The 18,679-nt window shown below is 38.8% G+C and overlaps 1 protein-coding gene across 15 annotated transcripts in view; it reads left to right on the top strand.

The window, feature by feature from the left end:
* Window positions 1–10,174, top strand: part of ANKS1B (ankyrin repeat and sterile alpha motif domain containing 1B) — a 397,279-nt gene extending 387,105 nt beyond the window's left edge. For all 15 annotated transcript variants that reach the window (XM_072327909.1, XM_072327887.1, XM_072327898.1 and 12 more), the window contains 2 exons: window positions 6,898–7,065; window positions 8,241–10,174. In XM_072327909.1, the coding sequence (XP_072184010.1) occupies window positions 6,898–7,065; window positions 8,241–8,351 (279 nt within the window). In that variant the 3' untranslated portion in view covers window positions 8,352–10,174. The remainder of the gene's footprint in view (window positions 1–6,897; window positions 7,066–8,240) is intronic.
* Window positions 10,175–18,679: the final 8,505 nt, after the last annotated feature.

The raw sequence follows: 18,679 nt of genomic DNA, 5'->3' as shown, positions 1-18,679 counted from the left end.
TAGCAATAGTCTAGATGGCCCCTCTGTGGGCTTCATTTCTCTGTTGTTACAATGGGAGTTTTAGCTTAACAAATGATGCAGGTAAGGGAAAATTATGTTATCAGCATCTTTCCCTTTTTTTTGAAAACAGATTGCATTTACTTTGAAGTAAGTCTCAAGACTCACTTCAGAAGCAGTCCTTACAGCTCTTCTAATTTGGTGAACTGAGTTCTTCCTGCAGTTATGCTTCTTGAATGACAATGTAAAGCCTACCCATCTCTCAAAAAGTAATGAATATATATCAATTAATCAGTCTTATTGTTTTCAGCTAAATTTGTTGAAATAGTAGCTCTAAATTTTAGGTCCCAGAAGGCTTAACATCCAGAATGTCAGTGGAATACTCACCTACTGCCATTTCAGCTAAGCACAAGAGAAACTTAAAATTCCATGCAATTGATACTGAAAATAAAAATTACTCAAGAAAAAGAAGATTTTGATATAGAATAATGTCTGAATTCTCAAAACGTGAGAACTACATAAATATAAATAGATTGAATTTGAAAAGAGAGATGTCTGAACAGAGACGTTTTATTCGTGACTGGGTAAGTCATCAGCATTGCAGAGAAACTAAATAATCGCTTGAAGGAAGGTAGGTTAAAAGGAATATTAACCTTTCTGTTCAGTACTTTTGTTGTTTAACTTCTCTACTGACATTTTAGTGCCCATGTGGAATAGAAAAAGATTTTAAATGGTATTAAAAATAGGCAAACTGTTGTCAACAAAATGTTATATTATATTAGTGATAAGTGAATCAACAGAGAGTAAACTGAGTGACATTTTTATTTCTACCAATCCATTTAAAGACTTCTTAGCAGTTTCAAAGTAATGCATTTTCATTTATAGGCCTAATGTTCCAGCACAAACACACAGCCAGGTATATCAGATAAAATTCATCTTCTCCCTGCTCAGCAAGGAAAGGATAGCGATCCAGCAGTAATTCTAACATTCTGCTCACTTCCCATACTTTAGGAGGAGTGTTTATTACCACAACCACTATAAATGGCTAATTTAAGAAACTTTACAATTTGTATCACTTTTCGTGTGCTATGTAATTCTCAATGGGACATTACCTACTCAAATATTCTTTTTTTTCTTCTTCTTTTTCTTTTTTTTTTTGTGAGGGGTGGGGGGGGGGGGGGCTGTTTTATTTCTTAGAATCTGATATTATTGATGGAAATACAAATTGTGAAAAGAAAAAAATCTAAATATTTGCAACATAAGCATACAGTAAATTCAAGTCTAGAACATACAGAGGAGCCTGGTCTTCCAGTTTGCTAATAGAAATGGTCCTCTTTATTTTTCGAGGGATAGAAATCCAATCGTAATAAGAAAAATAAAGTTCAAAATGGTAAAATCCACAGTAAAGTGTGAAAAAGAAGCATCTTAAATCTTATATAACATGGCAATATAATCTCAGAATCACAGCATTGTAGGAGTTGGAAGGGACCTCCAGAGATCATTGAGTCCAACCCCCCTTCAAAGCAGACCCTTACATCAGGCAATAATATCTATTATACATATATATATATATACACACCTAAATATACATATGTATAATATATACAGTGTGCCCCTGGTGGCGCACGGTGTTAGAACCACCGCTTGCAACACTGGAGGCCCGGGTTCGAATCCCCCCTGTGGTGCAAGTGGCAGAACTGCCGCTCTGCTACACTGGAGGGCTCAAATCCCGGGAGTTGGACTCGATGATCTCTAAGGTCCCTTCCAACTCGCACGATACTATGATACTATGATGATGATATGCACTGAGATGAAAATTAGGTCCTTTAGTTTAGGAAACAGTAAAGAACTCCTCTTTTTTTTTTTTTTTTTTTTTTTTTTGCAAATAGGAAAGTGTTTCATTCTAACAGCATGGCGACACAAATATTACTGATGCCTATTATTTAGAAGTGACTCAACTTCTCAGAGTTATGATGTTGTAATGAAAATTGGGAGTGACATCAGACTTGCTTAAGATATTTTGAAGAGGACAAGGTTTGGGAGTAGAATAAGATGTATTGATCGATATTTTAAACTCACTTCACACATCCACTTGCAGAAACCAGAGTCAAAACCACCAATGAAGGTTCCCTTTGGAGAAAGAAACTATGATAATAGTTCCTGCACCAAAGTCCAGTTCAAGTATGGGAGACATCCAAAGAAATTTCAGTTAGATGTTCCTTCATTGTCCAACACACTGATGAAAAGAGGGCAACTAGCATAAACTGGCACAACAGCTACTCTGGTTCATGCCCAGGATAGACAGGGGTTCTGTGCAACCCAAGACTTCCCTTCTCTGTAGTCTTCTGTCCTTCATTGTGCAGACTTTATCTGGATAAGCACTGGAAACTGCTAATACACATATTCAGCAGCAATGAAAAATACATGGCTTCAGGCCTCAAAATTCTGTTTATTGCCTTTTTCCAGTGGATTTGGGGACTGAAGATTTCTTTTGAAGTTGTTCTCTGTTCTCGTGACTGTCCAGATACAATCAGTATGGTATCTGCACATCTTAAGAATGGAAAACTTTTTTTCCTTTGCAGTACCCAGTGACAGCATGCCCAGACTATACTCTCTCAGAACATATTAGGCAGAATGTGGAAAGTCATTTTAATTTATCCTCATAGCCTTCTTGTGATGGAGCACTCAGGCACCAGGAGCTTTCAGCTCATGAGCAAATGAGTCCCTCCTGTTGGGCTAGTCTACATGCATGGCTTTTGCAACAGCCTCAGAGGCACATTTGGGAGGCCTGTTTCCATGGCCATGTTGCATACAAAATATCTCTCTGTGCCACATTAGAAGAGAAGGATGAATTCAGAAGTGTATGCGACTGACCGTGACTTTAAATCCAGGATGAGAAAGGTTCAAGAATTTAAGTTGCTGGAGTGTCTGTTCATGAAAGCTGCATGCAGACCACAGCTGTTAGAAGCAAATGCCAGCCATGTTCATTTCCTTGTACCTCCCTTGGCAAGCTGAGCCTTCTTGTCTTTAATTGAACAAAAACTGATGCATTAGGATGTGGACAAATGCACTTCCTTTCTAGCTGTCCCAAAACGTAAATGTTTTCTGGTCTGGAAGGTAAAGCATATGAACAATCAACAGTGTAAATGTATTTGTGTGACAGTTCTTGACCTCAGTGAACCTCAGTTATTAATAAGTAACCTACCCTTCTGGTCAAGTTTCTATAGTAGGAATCCTCAACATCTGGCCTTGAAGACTCTTTGATGACTAAGAATTGGGAAAATGATTTCATCTCAGGGGATGGAAATTTTGAACAGGGTTGGAATTATTCAGATTTTTCAATTTAAGATTCTGTATTCTGTGTTCTGTTTGATTTTGCCAGTTGGGATTTAAAGTTCAGTACTTTGCAAATGGGGTGTCCTAATTCACATTCTACACAGCAAATGTGGTATCGTCTCACCAATTATCTGCGGGATGCCAAAGGACACTTCTTCAGTAAACTCAGCCTAAAGATCAGATTTAACTGTGATATTAGAAGGGAAAAAATATTATTACCTGAAAGCAGAAACCCATCAAATTTCTTTAGATCCAAAATGCTTTTATAATAGGTCAAAACATTCGTTTCTACAATATATATATATATGTATATGTACAAATATATAAAATAATCCTTTGCAAGTGACATTTAAAGCTTTTGTAGATCAAAAGACAGAACTTAACAATCTAGCTCTCATTCTCACATTATTTCTGAAACCTTTATAGAAGCTTGAAAAAACAGTGAAGAAGCAATGTCTGCTGCAGCTTGTGCAGTAAAGAACAATAAGTCCGTAACAAAACAATTAGCCGTTGTAATTTGTTTGGCTGAATTAAAGCAGTTGAAGAATACCAACTCAGACTTCAACTAAGGAACTGAATTAACACATTATGTTGCAAACAAGGCAATTGACCTCAGTTTTTCGTATTACAAAAATTGTTGCTTAGACGCATTAGCTTAGTCACCTTCCTTCTCTGTTGTGCTGCACAAGGAACACGACTGTAGCAGCACTCAAAATACCAATGGTACTGAAAACTTTACTTCCTTTCCAAGGAGCTTGTTGGGGTGCCATAAGGGTCAGTGTCTCCCATCATGACCACGGGGTCTATGACCTTGTTCTAAATATCTCTTGAAGAGACAGATGCAATTACTTCATTTTGTGTCATGTCTCCTTATATCAGAAGGCTTTCCACTATGGCTTTTGTGGTTTTTATCTTCCTCCTGAATCTCCCAGGAATTCCTTCTCTTTTCTCTCCAGTAACAGCCCATCCAAGAATATATAAAAACTATGACTTCCATATTCCTCTCCCAGTACTACAGATGAGAAATTCCTCAAACCAAATTCATTTAGCTTTGGTGTCTTTTTTCTAAGTATGATTCAGCAGATGTTGTGTTGGTTTTGTTTTAATTTGTTTTGTTTCTGATTTTAAAAGGGACAAATTTAAAGCCCTCCAAGGCTTCCAAGCAAAGTGTACACTGCTTCTTCGAGGCCCTATCACAGTGTACTATGTACGACATTTAGTCACAATGGTTCAGTTTATGTTTAGAATACTGAACAAAGCAATAAATGCTCTGTTTTATTCAAAGAATTTCCTATATATACTAACCATCTGAACAGATTTTCACATGCTCCAGGAAGGGCTATTTTTTAACTTCACGCTTTACTCAAGAAAAGAGATCATAGTGGTTTCTCACAAGATACAGGACCCAAACTAGATAGCCTATAGATGGCAAACTCTCTGCTTTTCTCCACTCTCTTCTCAGGATTTTACATGCTATCTCCCATGGACCTTTTCACATATTTCGCTGGATTGCACACTCTCTCAGTCCCACAGTATTACTGTCCACTTTTTCTCCAAGCCTTCATTACATGCTGTCAGTGTATTCCTTTATCAGTAATAGTATCCAGTGTAGATAATCCCATGATGATATAGTACACTATCTTACTGTCATGACAGCAGATTAAGACGTCTTTAAAATACTATCCTTGTGCTGCTAATATGCGCACTCCATTTCAAATAATATTGTTCTGTGCATTTTTAACAATTATACTCAGCTGGTCTTAATTCCATAACTAGTGTTCTGCTAAAAGACAGAGCACTTTATAATGGTCTTTTTAGCCTTTCATTTCTGACTCCACTGGCAAACTGTATCCTCAGTCTTTCTCTGTCCAGACCAGTTCCCTTAAATTAAAAGTGAGACAGTTTGGAGACTGCTGCCATCAGATCACACAGAGGTTCTTATTTAAGATGCTGTGCAACTTTGGCAAGCTTGTTGCTGTTAATGTAGTCATCACAGCTGAGAGGATACCCCAGTGGAGGATTATAATTGTTTTCCCTCTGACCCAGCAAAGTCCAGAGTTGGCACCTTTTTATAAGAAGCTCTTATAATGAGCTAAATAGGCTGAACTTAGCCTACATGTTCTTAGTATAGAGGTGTGATAACAGAGGGATGAAACTCCTTAATGACTGCAGCAAAACTGTAGTATAAGGCATGAAATAAAGTGCTTAGCCCTTTAGCTGTATTGAACCACTGAAGGGCAGATAGTGTGCATCTGTGTGTCTTGCACTACTTTTTGCCTTATTTCAAACTCAACAGTTAGCCTCAACTGGCTAAAAATGCACCTCATTTAAAATGAATACATCCAAAATAATATTAAAAGCCTGTGGGAGTTTTAAGGGCTCACCTAGTTTCAAAGTAATGCAGGACTGCATCCAGCTAGAGAGGATCAGGAAGGAAAGAGTAACTCCTGAATTACATCTGAGATGCATGACTTACGGTAAGGAAACCACAGGACATGAGAAGGAAAGCCTGCAGGCTGGTGTTTGTTCTGCAGGGGTCCAAGATGTTATTGGAAAGCTTGTAGGAGCCTAGAAATAAATACAACAAAACAAACCCACAAGCCTGACAAAACTGCCATAGGCTTTCAGTTGCAATTTGGATTATGGTCAAATTTGAAACTCACAGCTGCTTTATCTGATGTAAAACTTTACTGGAAAAAAAAAAATTATTTGCACTGATCCCCCAGTTCCTCATTCGTGATTTATTAAACTTTTCAACAGGTTTTCTTCCACATATCCTCTAAGAATTTAAAATATTCTAGGTATAACACTAAGCAGATCATGTTCTTAAGAACCTGACCTCTTTGGTAATACCTGCAAACTCCCCAGGCTTATGCTGACATTCCAGCTTAAGTTCAAACAGTTTTACTTTTAGGAAACAAAACCACAAGAAGGTTGCCTCTGCCTTTGAAATATACATCCCAAGTGTAGCACTTAACACATACGTGGGTGCACTGCATCTGCATCTGCATTTTCAACATGGATGTCTTGTCCTTTGAGGAGGGTCACAGCAGATCTGGAGCTCTCTCCTTTTTCCATGTCCCGGGTGATGGCACCACATGGCATTGCAGCACGCTCCAGGAAGCAGTAAGTCAGGTTGCATGCCCTGGGGACAGAGGAGAGATCAGCAGAAGGAGGTCTGAAGCAGAGCAAAATGGAATGTCAGATAAGTGCAGTAGTGCCCATTGGGTGGGATCAAGAAGAGCTGTGAAGGGGTCAGGAATGAATACACTTGTTCTAAGAGGTGGCACCCACCCACATAACCCCTTTCTCATGTATAGTGAGACAGTGTTTTCAAAGATTTGAAAAGCAATTGTTTTCACTACAGTAGATTACATCTAGATTGTCCTTAATTAATTAGAAATCAGTTGACTGATGTAAATATTGCAGAGACTTAGGAAGTTATTACCACTGTGTTTTTAATTACTTTCATTATAAATCCATTCTGTAGACAGCACTAACGTTTCTTTTATCTAACAACAACTCCGCCTAATCCCAATTTAAAATGTTTTTGTTTTGTTCCAGAACTTAGCTTACGAAATCATTCTCACACTAGGACAAGCATTTGAGGTGGCCTATCAGCTTGCACTACAAGCACGAAAAGGGGGCCATTCTTCAACCCTCCCTGAGAGCTTTGAAAACAAACCCTCCAAACCGATTCCAAAACCGCGTGTTAGTATTCGGAAGTCAGTGGTAAGTAGAATGGAGTGGTGCGTGCATAAAAACCGACATTCAGCTATACAGTAAGAGATGATAGGCATGTTGAAGTTGTGTCACCTCTGCCCAACACTCGGTAGGGTTGAGTCACTGTATCACAGTCAGCCATTTGGAACTACCACTCATTTTGTGTTTCATCACTTTAAGAAGTCAGTTCAGTAGTGCTGGGGATCACAGCCAATGCATACATCCAAAATTGTTCAGTTCCAAGGAGTTTCCTGAGCTTGTGTCAAGAAATCAATCCGGAGTCAAACTTAAGCCACTGCATGTGCATATCGATAGCTCACAAATTTTGTTTGATTTAGGTAGGGTTGCCAAATGATTACACCTAATCAAATTACTGATCTGAATCAATTTACAATGATCATCTTGTCACAGCAAGCAACTTCTTTTCTTACCTTATTGATTGATTGATTTTTGATGCTCAGCAGAAATAGGTTTCAGAACCTGTTTCAGAACTGTGTTTTAATACACCTTCTTAAAATCTTTGCAATCTCATATTCCTAAGAACTATAGGTAATCCCTACTACTTTTATTAAAGGTGCCATCTTAGAGGGTGTGGCAGACAGAGGAGCACTCTTTTATTGGTATAATGTCCCAAAAATAATGAAACTTATTTTAAATCAAGAGAGAATACAGACGTGGTGTGATTTGATTGCATGCTATATCATATTCCCTGGATATAAAGGGAGAACCATCCTCTGTGATAGTTAATCCTAGGCTGAGTGGAAGAGGATATGTACACATGAAAGTGTGCTTTTGGCTGTACACTTTTGAGTACATCACCACCGATTCTTCATCCATAGACTTGTAAGAAAGAACATTTTCTGATGCCATCATCTGTCTCATTATTAAAAGGACTCTGCAGCATCAAGTCTTGCTTTAAACATAAGACAACAGGCTTTGATGCTCTATAGCTTGAGGATAGACACAGCTCTGATCTAAATAGTAAAAAAAGAGGGCAGCCATCAGTAGGTACATGGGAATGTAGACCCCTGCACTGACATGCTTTAGGCATTATAAGAGGACTTTGTTGATAAAGGGCTTGCTCTGTGTTTCTGGGTTGTTGTTTTTTTGAAAGAAATATAATCTGCTTGAAGTGCTGTGTGCAGAGATGGTAACCCGTCTGTATATTTGCATTTGTTTTAAAGCAGATAGATCCATCTGAGCAAAAGACTCTTGCGAATCTACCGTGGATTGTTGAACCCGGACAAGAAGCCAAAAGAGGCATTAATACCAAGTATGAAACTACCATTTTCTGATACAAAACTGTCCCCCTATTCCTTGTTGTGCCTTGCACTCCAAGCAGTCACAGCACAGCCTTTCCTTTATGGCAACGTTTCAACCCAGCAGAGAGGAAGACTGCACTGTATGCGTGGCCTTGTAACTAACAAAAAAGGCTGATATTCATTTCTGGTGATGTTCTTCTTCCTGCAGCACTGACAGAAGAATGACACTATACGAAGACTTTTAAAATTACAGTCCACAAGAGGAGTGAGAAACCTTATTTTTCACGCAGTTCTCCCTTGTGACTCTGCCACAGTGCTTTCTTTGATTTCTTCTTTTAGAATTCTACTTTTTAAAAAACAAAAGGTCTCTAAACTAACACTAATGCTGCCTACAAGTAGGATATTTGATTGGTTTTTTATTTAAATCTTGGCAGTTTTTAATTGAAATATAAACCAGAATTAATAAATAGAGTATTTGTGAAACCACTGAATTCATTAATATTTGCTGTGTTGAATAAAGAACTCATTAAAGTGACGAGAAATTAGGTACCCTGATTTCTGTGTGCACTGGTTTTATATGTAATCGTTGGTGTCCTTTGATCCTCTGCAGAAACAGGAGCCTCTTGAACTGTAACAAAGGATCAGAGTTTTATGAATGGTTAGAAGAAAGGTATTAATAATGCACAGAAAACATTTATTAGATATTTTTATGGAAGAGAAGTACTATAGGAAAACATGAGAATATTTATGGAAAGGAAGCCAGATTAGTTATGACAAATGTTGTTTATTTTGAGGTTAATTAAACCATTGCTATCGCAGCATTATGAAAATTGTAGAAGGTGTAGCATCAGCACACTGGATGTTCCATGCCACCAGTCTGAAATGGAAGCGGAATGGTCACTCTACTACTCCACTTACATACAGTTTATGCAGTTTGGCATCGCTATAGCCATGAATTCTACTCGTATTTTTAAAAATAATCTCAGTGGTTCTAAAAAATAAAAAATAAAACAAAAAAAAAAGTCAAAACTCTGGATTTTGCTATCGAGATTTCTGCCACAAGAAAGCTTGTTTAGAAGAATGCTGGTGAAATTCTACCGCAAAACATTTTCTAAATAGAAATTGCGAGAAAAAGAAAAAAAATTCCAAAGTAATAAAATTGTTTTCACGGAACAAAGGAGTTAAGTGTTTGCTTAATATTTGATTAAATAATATTTGCTTACATTTTCTTTAAAGTGTTTTAATTTTTTTAACGTCTGTGGAGTATTTGTACAATACCATGATGTATATTTATGTAGAACTGAAATTATAACAGTACAAATATCACTATAGGAGAAAAATGGCATTTTAACGTATATTGTTCTATCAAGTCAAATTGTGAATCATTTTGAAGTTCATGATAGAGATATTGATAAATCGTGTGGTTGTCTTAACGTTTTTTTTAATTCTTATTTCATATCCGGCTGAGGTTTTCAGTTAGAATCATCAGTTGGTGAATTCCAGAATTGGAAACGGGACTTGGTTTAAACCTGATAATTGTATATGGTTTAGTTAAACCTAATCATAGCGCCGAGTGAAGACATAATTTTAATACAGTATTCAATTTACTTGAACAAAATAGTTCCTTGTACATATTTTGCCTCTTCACTGTTGATATGTACGTAGTCGACTGACAGTCAAAAACTAACACAAAAATATGGTACCAAAAGGAAAACTGTATAGGACAACAGTAAATAGTAGCCTCACTGCAACAAAACTTATGTAAATATGCTTGGGCTTCCAGTTATAAATTTTGTAATTTTGTCATTTATTTATATCCTATAAAAGCACACAAAATAAAATGAAGTTGTACAGTCCCCGTGCTTTGTGCATCGCTTTGTCATTGCTGAAGGAAACAAAAGGGGTTTGGTCCCAGCCATCGAGCAGCCCTCCCTTTCGCCAGTTTCACTGTTCTTGGAGCTTACTACACACAAACACAGGCATTGCTGTGGGGACAGTTTTGTTTTAGAATACAGACTTTGTTTACAGATGGTAAATACTTTAAAGCCCTTAATTAAATGGCTCTTCAGTGCGCTACTCAACTGCTGACTTTCTGTATTTAATCGCATGCTCTAAAGAACTGCACAGGGAGTTGCACTAAAATGGGCTCGCTTCAGGCTCCAGAAGTACAAAAGTGGGCAGTTTTCAGGCTACAAACTGGGGCGCTGCTAATGCAGCTGAGTGACCCCAAAAATTAAAGGATGAGGCAGGAGGTGTAGCACAAATCCAGTCAAGCATAAGGAAAGTGAAGCAATACAAGGAACTGGGAGCTTGAGGGAGAAATTTGAGCCAGGTTCATCAAAGAGATGGCAAAGAGGACAGGTGGCACAGTGAGCGGCTGGAACTGATTGGGAGCAAGGATAAGGGGCAAAAGTGCCTGAAAGACTGATGGAAGATGAAGGACTGGTAGGGCAGAGAATGAGCGTAAAGAGGAAAGTTTGGAAACATGGGAAGTCAGTGTGTGACTGGAGCCCTCGCAGCAGCAGACAGACAGTGATAGTGGAAGGACAGGTAAGAGTTTACAGGCATAAGATGCTTCTGTATTTGTGGAAACCCGGGGTTTTAGAAGGAACCATTTGCTGCACTGACTGATCCTAGCATAAACCCACTGGAGGCAAGTCCATTGGGTCTCCTCTGTAGCATGGAATAATGTTAGCATTCCTTTCCTTAGATCCATAGAGACTTCTCTGAATATAGGACACAAATCTGCACTAGCCCAAAGTAGTTACTGCTTGTTCTTTAGTCCGTTTTGGTGAAGGTAAGCAGCCAGTTTCTTTTTTTAGGTCTGTAAAATGCTGGAATTTTATAGGAAGTGAGAAGACAATGGTTAATATTAAAAGTGAAGGCAGAGAAAAAGCCAGACACCTCCAAAAGATCAGAAAGTGAGGAACATTGCTTTACTTGTTTGCTACTCAAGTAAAGAGGGAAGAAGGGCAATCAAGGAGAGTACACAAAGAAACTGGAGCGTTTGGCTGTCATGAAAACAGGAGTTAATTGCAACAACTGCCTTTGCTGTGAGGGTGGAGTGCTGTCGAAGATGAGAGGAGGTAGATTGCACTTGACATGAGGTGATAAAGAAACTGGAATCAAAGTGAGGTAAGTGTGAGTGACAAAGGAGTTTCATCATTAGCAGCAAGGTCTCTAAAATACAAAGCTTCTGGGAACAGGAACTCCTGAGAAAACAAGGGGGATATCATGTTGTGGATCTGGAAGATTTTTGGAAGGAGATGTTGCATTTGAGACGGGACGTAGTGACTACTCCAATCTGGCCTGGCATTTATTTAAAGCCAGATGAGCTACAGCTCACAAGTGAAAGGAGGAGATGCACATCTGGTTCTTGTGTTCTGCCAGTGAGGGGCTGCTTCTCCTGCAGAATCCCAATGCTATACACAGCTTTCAGTTTCAACTCTACATCTCAGCATCACCAACCGGTATGGCCATCAGATGGTGCCACTAAGTAGGTAATCAGGAGGTCGTGAGAGAGGTGGAGTCAGTCCTTCTCCAGGGGAGAAAAAAAATAGCATGGTAGACGACTAATATGCTTTCATGTCCAGAGATGAAACAGTGTGTAGCTTCCATTCTAGATAGAAACAGTTTGTGTCATGTGCAGAACTCTCATCTAATTTTGCCCTAGTTTTCTTTCAATATGTTCTATTCAGCTGCCCGGCTTCATACTTTACTGGAGAATGATGTCTAAGATGCCATCAAGACAACAGTCAGAAATAGTAACTTCAACTGTCTCCAAGCTGCTGACTACAAGCTGAAAGAACAATTGGCTCTACACAAGAATCGAGTGACAGTGACAAGCGTGTAAGTGAAAGACACAGCACAGGGACCAGAGACAATATTTAAATGAGGGCATGTATAAGGAAGAGGGATATCCATTATCTCATGTAAAAAGACCAGCTGCTTTACAGCTCTTAGCCAGAGGTAAACATTGCCAAGGATTTTCAACTCACTGGAAAGCACAGGAGGATATTGCTCAGGCTTCTGTTCTGTAGTGCTCAGAAGCCATTTAGTGCTCTGTAACTTCTTAAAGGTGAACCAAATTCTTTGCTAAATGAGCTCAGTTAATCTTCCTGGCCATGCTGCTATCCTGTCCGCCCTTGAATACTCTAATTCTCACTAACTGGGATCTCATAACCCAAGCTGGTTGGAGGCTGATCAAAAGTTCAGCAACCTGAAACAAACAAGATTTGCTTGCAGCCAGTTTTCTCACTGGGATATAGATCTTGTGTAAGTGCTGGAAGAGCTCCTTCCTGCCGACTAGACAATCCTGAGCGCAGCCCACCAAACTGCTGCTGTCTGACTTCAAGAGGCAGAAGAGGGAAACAAGAGAAATAGCCTATGGTTCTTACCTTGAAGGAAGAACATATCCTAAGTGCATTTCCAGGACAGACAACACCACAGGCTAATTTCTCTTCAGTCCTAACTAACATATACATGTACTCACTACTGCCACATCTTCCATTTTTCTCCTATGGAAGTCAGGCACTTAAATGTCTTTGGGAATGCAGCTGTGGTTAGGTAGTGGCAACTGCACAGGAAAAAGAAAAAAAAGAAAAAAAAGAAAAAAAAAGGATATTAATATATAAATGAAACAAAGTTGTGTTTTTTGCCATCAAGAACATGGAAAAGAAAACTACATTTTTATCAGTCAGAACATCTGAACAAAAGATGTTTTCTGCTTCGGAAGAACTGAGGGCCTTCAGCTATTTCCTCACATATAGAAAAAAGTGCTAAGGATTTAGCATCATAAGCAAACCTCTTTAGAAGCTGCGTGCCTTTTGTCATTTTTCTTTAAACATCTCAGTTCCTACCTTCAGGTCTTTAGAACTGTTCAGGTTCTCTAGATCCCATCCCAAAGCCAAATTTCTTATAATATTAACTGCTTTTTAAAAAGGAAAAGATAATATTCCAGCACAACGTTAAGGATGTTCAATGACAGAGAGAACGTGTCCAGATTTTAAGTCAATGTATTTGTTATCATCTCCTTTAAATGAGCATTAGGAAAATCAGAAATTCAGAGTGGGACAGAGGAAATCACGAGTGTACTCCAACATGGAGAATACCCAAAGAACATTAACTTTATCCTATAGTGACACCAAGAGGAAAATGGAATAGGCTACACTGATTTTAAAGATACATCAGATGCAGCGCAATCTTCATTCTTTTCCTGTGTTTATTGGATAGTGATAATTGTTAGGCTGCAGAATTAGGGGTGTGAGTACATCCTAAGCAGAAATATCCCATAAACATATAATAGAAGCTAGTTGAGGCTAACACTACTTACTCCTTAATTTTATGTTGCAGAAAAGAATAATGTTCTGTTACATGCTGTCTTGAATAATCAGTCGTGTATTATATGAGCAGTTGTGCATTAGAATTAAGTGAATCTACTGAAGCCTCCAGGTATCTGGAAATTATATATATGATTGGAGACTTATTTAAGAAGATCCTATATCAGTCACAATGGCATCTATCACAACCCTTGCACCTCGCTCAATTATACTTACATAAAGCTTGAAGTATTACCTCAGCCAAATGCCTTAATCTCAGAAAATTAAACTGATTGCATTTCAGCAAGAAGGAAGGGAAGAGATGGCTAAAATGCCATAATTATCCCCAGCCTCTGACATGGCAGGAGAGCTCTTCAGTGAGAAGTATCTAAGCAATTCCAGCTGATAATGCACATGTTCTGTCCCCAGTGCTACACAAAAAGATGGGAAAAAATTTCTTGCCAACCTGCCTTAGGGGAAACTGCTTCCCAGACAGAAGTCTTACACAAGGCAGTCTGCAAGGAAGCTACACTAGCAGAAGAAATAAAGATGGACAGCTGTTGCATCTGAAGGCACAACTGAACTGTATTGAATACTGCACTTCCTAAAGCGGCCGTTCTCAAAGGAAAGTTTAAGGTTAAGAAATCAAATTATAAACTACAAGAACTAAGCTTTTCCTGATCCACAAATAATCAGTAGAAGCTCCGAGTCTTAGTAGTTTGTCACGGTCACTGTTCTAGCACAGACCACAGAGTCCTGATGTAAGGAACATTCTTATCATATTGTCTATAGGCTCCTTTGTGCACCTATTTTTGGGTGAGATGTGCAAGACAGTATGGATCTTAGTGCTATCATAATCCATAACATGAAAATCTTGCAGAAGAGACAGGAGCACGTAAGTATTGAGAAGAAGACTGCAAAAAGGAATCAATTGCATCCCTGAAATATAAGTAGCAGAGCTTTATACATGGTGAGTTGTTAATAAATCGCATGGACTGCTTCCTTACATGGATGGTCTCGGTCAGTTTTATTTCCACACCACCATTTTCAAGATGGCCTCAGTAGTGTTCTTGATTCCATTGTGTACATCACAGCTATACCTCATTCAGAACAAGCAAGGAAAATATGCCACTGAATATCAAAAGACAGACACACATTATTTTGTGTTAGCTACTTATTCTTGCTGTTAGCTTTTTATCAGCTTATACCTGCAGCTTTTATCATAAGAGGTATATATAGATCATAAACAAAAATATTAAATATCATTGTAAGAATAACACCTCCTATATTTTAAACCCCCTAAAACATTTTCTACTAGTGCTGTAGAATAGTACTGCTTTTAAATCAGAGCATCTTGACTGGGAATCATACTTCCTGACGAAATCTAAAGTTCATGCATTGACATTGATGGGGTTAAACAAAACCAAAACCCCACAAACAAAGCAATTAGATGTTTCCCAGTGATGCTCGACAAAAGTAATCTCTCATAAAACCACAACCATCAGCAATACCTTGAAAGATTCTGTGACATTCAGAGTAGATTCCACTTCTTCATATAACCCTAAATCTGCCATTCCACTCATCCACATTTTTACTGAGGACTGAATTCAGGTCAATATTTCCCTTGGCCTCCTCTATCAAACTCAAGAAATGTCACAACTCACAATCCTTTAGAAATTGCTCATTTTCTTCAAGACATGATGAACTCTACCAGGAATGCTACAAAGGACCCTTCATCTCACCCATCTCAGGCATTAAGCTATTTATCCTCAGGATTTGCTGACTCCAGATTCTTTAGTTTGAACAAATGTCTCCATGCCACCTGTTAATATTATAACTCTCCTGTTCCTGAGATTAAAATTACATAGATTAGATACACCTTGGCATTTTATTCCAAAAAATTCCTCTCTCAAAAATATTATTTCACATGTGTTAAAAGGCATAAGCTGTTATTAAAGCATAGCTTCAACTCTAAATGAACTTTTCTTTACTTTGATTGCTGGTATTGCACTGCATGGTGTGCAAACCCTGATCATTTGGGCTTCATAGCTGATATAATAAATATCTCCTAATATATTTGTCTGTTTCTGTGCAGCTGCCGTACCTCTTTTAAAGGGTTGTCGTGAAAGATTGTATCTCACTCAATGGGTTCATTGGATTTCTTTCCACAGCTGCAGAACCACGTCTCCTTGGACCTCTTTCAACAATTCCCAGCTCTAACACATCCTGCATTACATCAGTGTTCACAGCAATACCAAAATTTGCTTTGTTGGAGAAATCCTGAATCCGTAACTCTGTGCTTGTGGGGATATTCTGTTACACAAGGAGAGTGCAAGAGAAGTATGATCGGTGGCACCTGGGAAACTGCTGATTTCTATGCCTTGCATTTGGTTTCATAATTGTGTTATATAATACAGATTTCATAAAGGTTTGCTTTTCAAGAACTTTGAAGCTGATCCAGAGCCAAGTGTGTGGGTGTGTTTCATCTCACTATAGTTGATTTAACTTGTAAAATGGAGACTTAACTTCCCCTCTCTATTTTCCCTCAGTTACATAAACATTCCTGTGAACAAGTCAGTAAGAATTTATGACAGATTTAGAGCTGCCTGGTGATAATCTATGAGCAATCTATGCTGGCCTGATTACCAAAATGATTGTTATAAGGCTTCATTTGTTTAACGTAGCAAGAACCTCTCCCAAATAAACAACTCTGAAAGGGAAGAATAACTCAAGGTCCGCAGCTTCCCAGCCCTTGTGACTTGTTAAGAAAAATGGCAGAATTACTTTAATATCCTTTTCGAAATAACCTCTAAAACTGGATTAGACGTGGGAAAAGTAAATCCCAAGAATACACAAGAGCAAAACTTGTCTTTCAAATGGAAAACAAAAAGCTATTCATTGTTAAAGCAAACAAAAAAAGGCTGTTTCTATCAGTCACTGTACAATCTATCATGGCTACAGTTACACCTTTACCATGCCCCGGTTACTCGCTCAATTCAGTCACTTGAATTTTGTGTTTACTTCCTCTGGGGAAGAACTTCTGCAGTGCTCTCATTTGGACCCAGTCCTTGGGTCACACTACCAAATTTGGCTGGTCTTCCCTGTAGGTAACGACTGTGGTAAAAAAAAATGATCACAGAGACACAAAGAAACTGTAAATACAAGAAGAAATGAAAAACTCTGTGCCCATTCACAGTGTAATTGTAGCATCTTAAGTAAGCACCCAGTTGATCCCTCTTGAGCCCTGAATGAGAATCCTCTCCAGCCCAAAGGACGAGGATATTCAACTGTTCTCAGAGCTCTTGTGGCTCCTACAACATGGGGTTTGTTACAAGGAAACAAGCGCAGGAAGCTAATTTGTTCTGTAAACAGCCAGGCCCCAAGACGCCTACTGAAACACTTTCAAGAGACTTCAGCTTTCTTATTGTAAGTAAGTGAACACACACGCATCATTTAAACAGTCCATCTACTTACTACATGGCTGAGCAGTATACAGCAAGTGTAACAGTAGGGGAGGATACAGGAAGCACTGAAATTGCAATAGAGGCAGAGTGAAAATCTCCTTTATCCTCAGTGAATCCTTTAAATCTATAACCCTGACACACGCAGCTTAGGCCTTTACCAGATTTAGCCTTTAGAAGACAGGTATGCAGTGAGATAGACTGGGGAAAAAACAAAGAAAGGAACAGATAGGAACAGAACAAAGACAGCACAAAGCATCATAGCTTTGTAAATGCTGAAAGAAATTGGTCAACCTTCTTCAGAGCTCATGCTGCAAACAAGCCTAGTCTCAGTTTAGCAGCATATTGCACATCAGCAGAGCCAGTGATTTATGTCCTATTCTTAGCTTGAAATAACAAAGTGAAATTGAGTGCAAAGATCATTCAAAGCATTCCGAGCAGCTGGCACAGTCCCATTCCCCAAACAGTGGGGTTCTGCTCTTCTTGAAATTGCAACAGAAATAAAGTGTCTCCAGCCCTTAAAGGCCTTGTGCTTCCTCATCACCGCCTGACAGTGTACACACTCGTGTCTTCAGAGGAGACAGAAGGTAGAAGGAAAGATGTGAACAAGCAGACCTGAGCGTGTGCTGTCAGTAATAACTAGAAAGCATCCCTCTTTCCAAATTATGAAGATGAATGTAAGGTTGAATACAACTACCAGGTTCATTTCCCAACCAGTGTTAGAGCGGCAGTGAAAAAGATAACCTTAATCCAACCCCTGGAAATGGTAAACAGTTCTGTAGGGGTCACATATAGCAAGGAATATAGTTCCATGAAAAAAAATGGATAATCTATGAAGATAAAAAAATAGCATTGCGACCAGCAACTACTAATTATTGTAACACACCAATTCTGTTTTAAGGCGCTCTGGTCAGGGCTGTCATTATCTTAATGCTTTGAGCTCCATATTGGGTGCCAAAACAACTGTTGTGGTGAAACCCAGTCAACTGCCCAAAGCTTTACAGCCTTCCATGTGGTGTCAGTGTTACGAAACAACCCTATGTCTCATTCAGGCACTGTCCTGGCTACCCCTTGCCCCACGCCATCATGGCAGCCACTGTTCCCCACTGAATGGCCCAGCCCTGAGTGGAATCCCATTACCCAGCAACAGCCAAACTTTGGTGTGCTACTAACACTGCTTCAACTGAAACCAGGCCAGGTGCTATGACTAATTCAATGTGTCAGACTGCTTACTCAGCTTGGCTTTCTATTAAAGCCTACAAAAGCATCATCTCCTTTAAAACACCTCAGGAGAACAGAGACGAGGACACGCACTGCTGTAGCTAGATACAATTGGACTCCCTGTAGAAACTTTGCAGTTCTCCCAGTGTTTTGGAACAGGGAGTCTAACTCCTTCATTTTCTAGGAGACGCACAATAATTTAGGGGCAGAGAATGCTCCTCTACTGACAGCAGGATTCTATTTCCTGCTGAAATACTTTAAATTAAATATTTTAAATTAAAGACGCTGTTGCCTTGGTTGACACCTGTCTTAAAAGCTATTTATTTATTTTTATCTTTTTCCAGCAAATCATATCTATTCT

This window comes from Excalfactoria chinensis, chromosome 1 (assembly GCF_039878825.1).
Source record: "Excalfactoria chinensis isolate bCotChi1 chromosome 1, bCotChi1.hap2, whole genome shotgun sequence".
NCBI classification, from domain to species: Eukaryota; Metazoa; Chordata; class Aves; order Galliformes; family Phasianidae; genus Excalfactoria; species Excalfactoria chinensis.
This window is presented reverse-complemented; position numbering and strand designations above follow the sequence as displayed.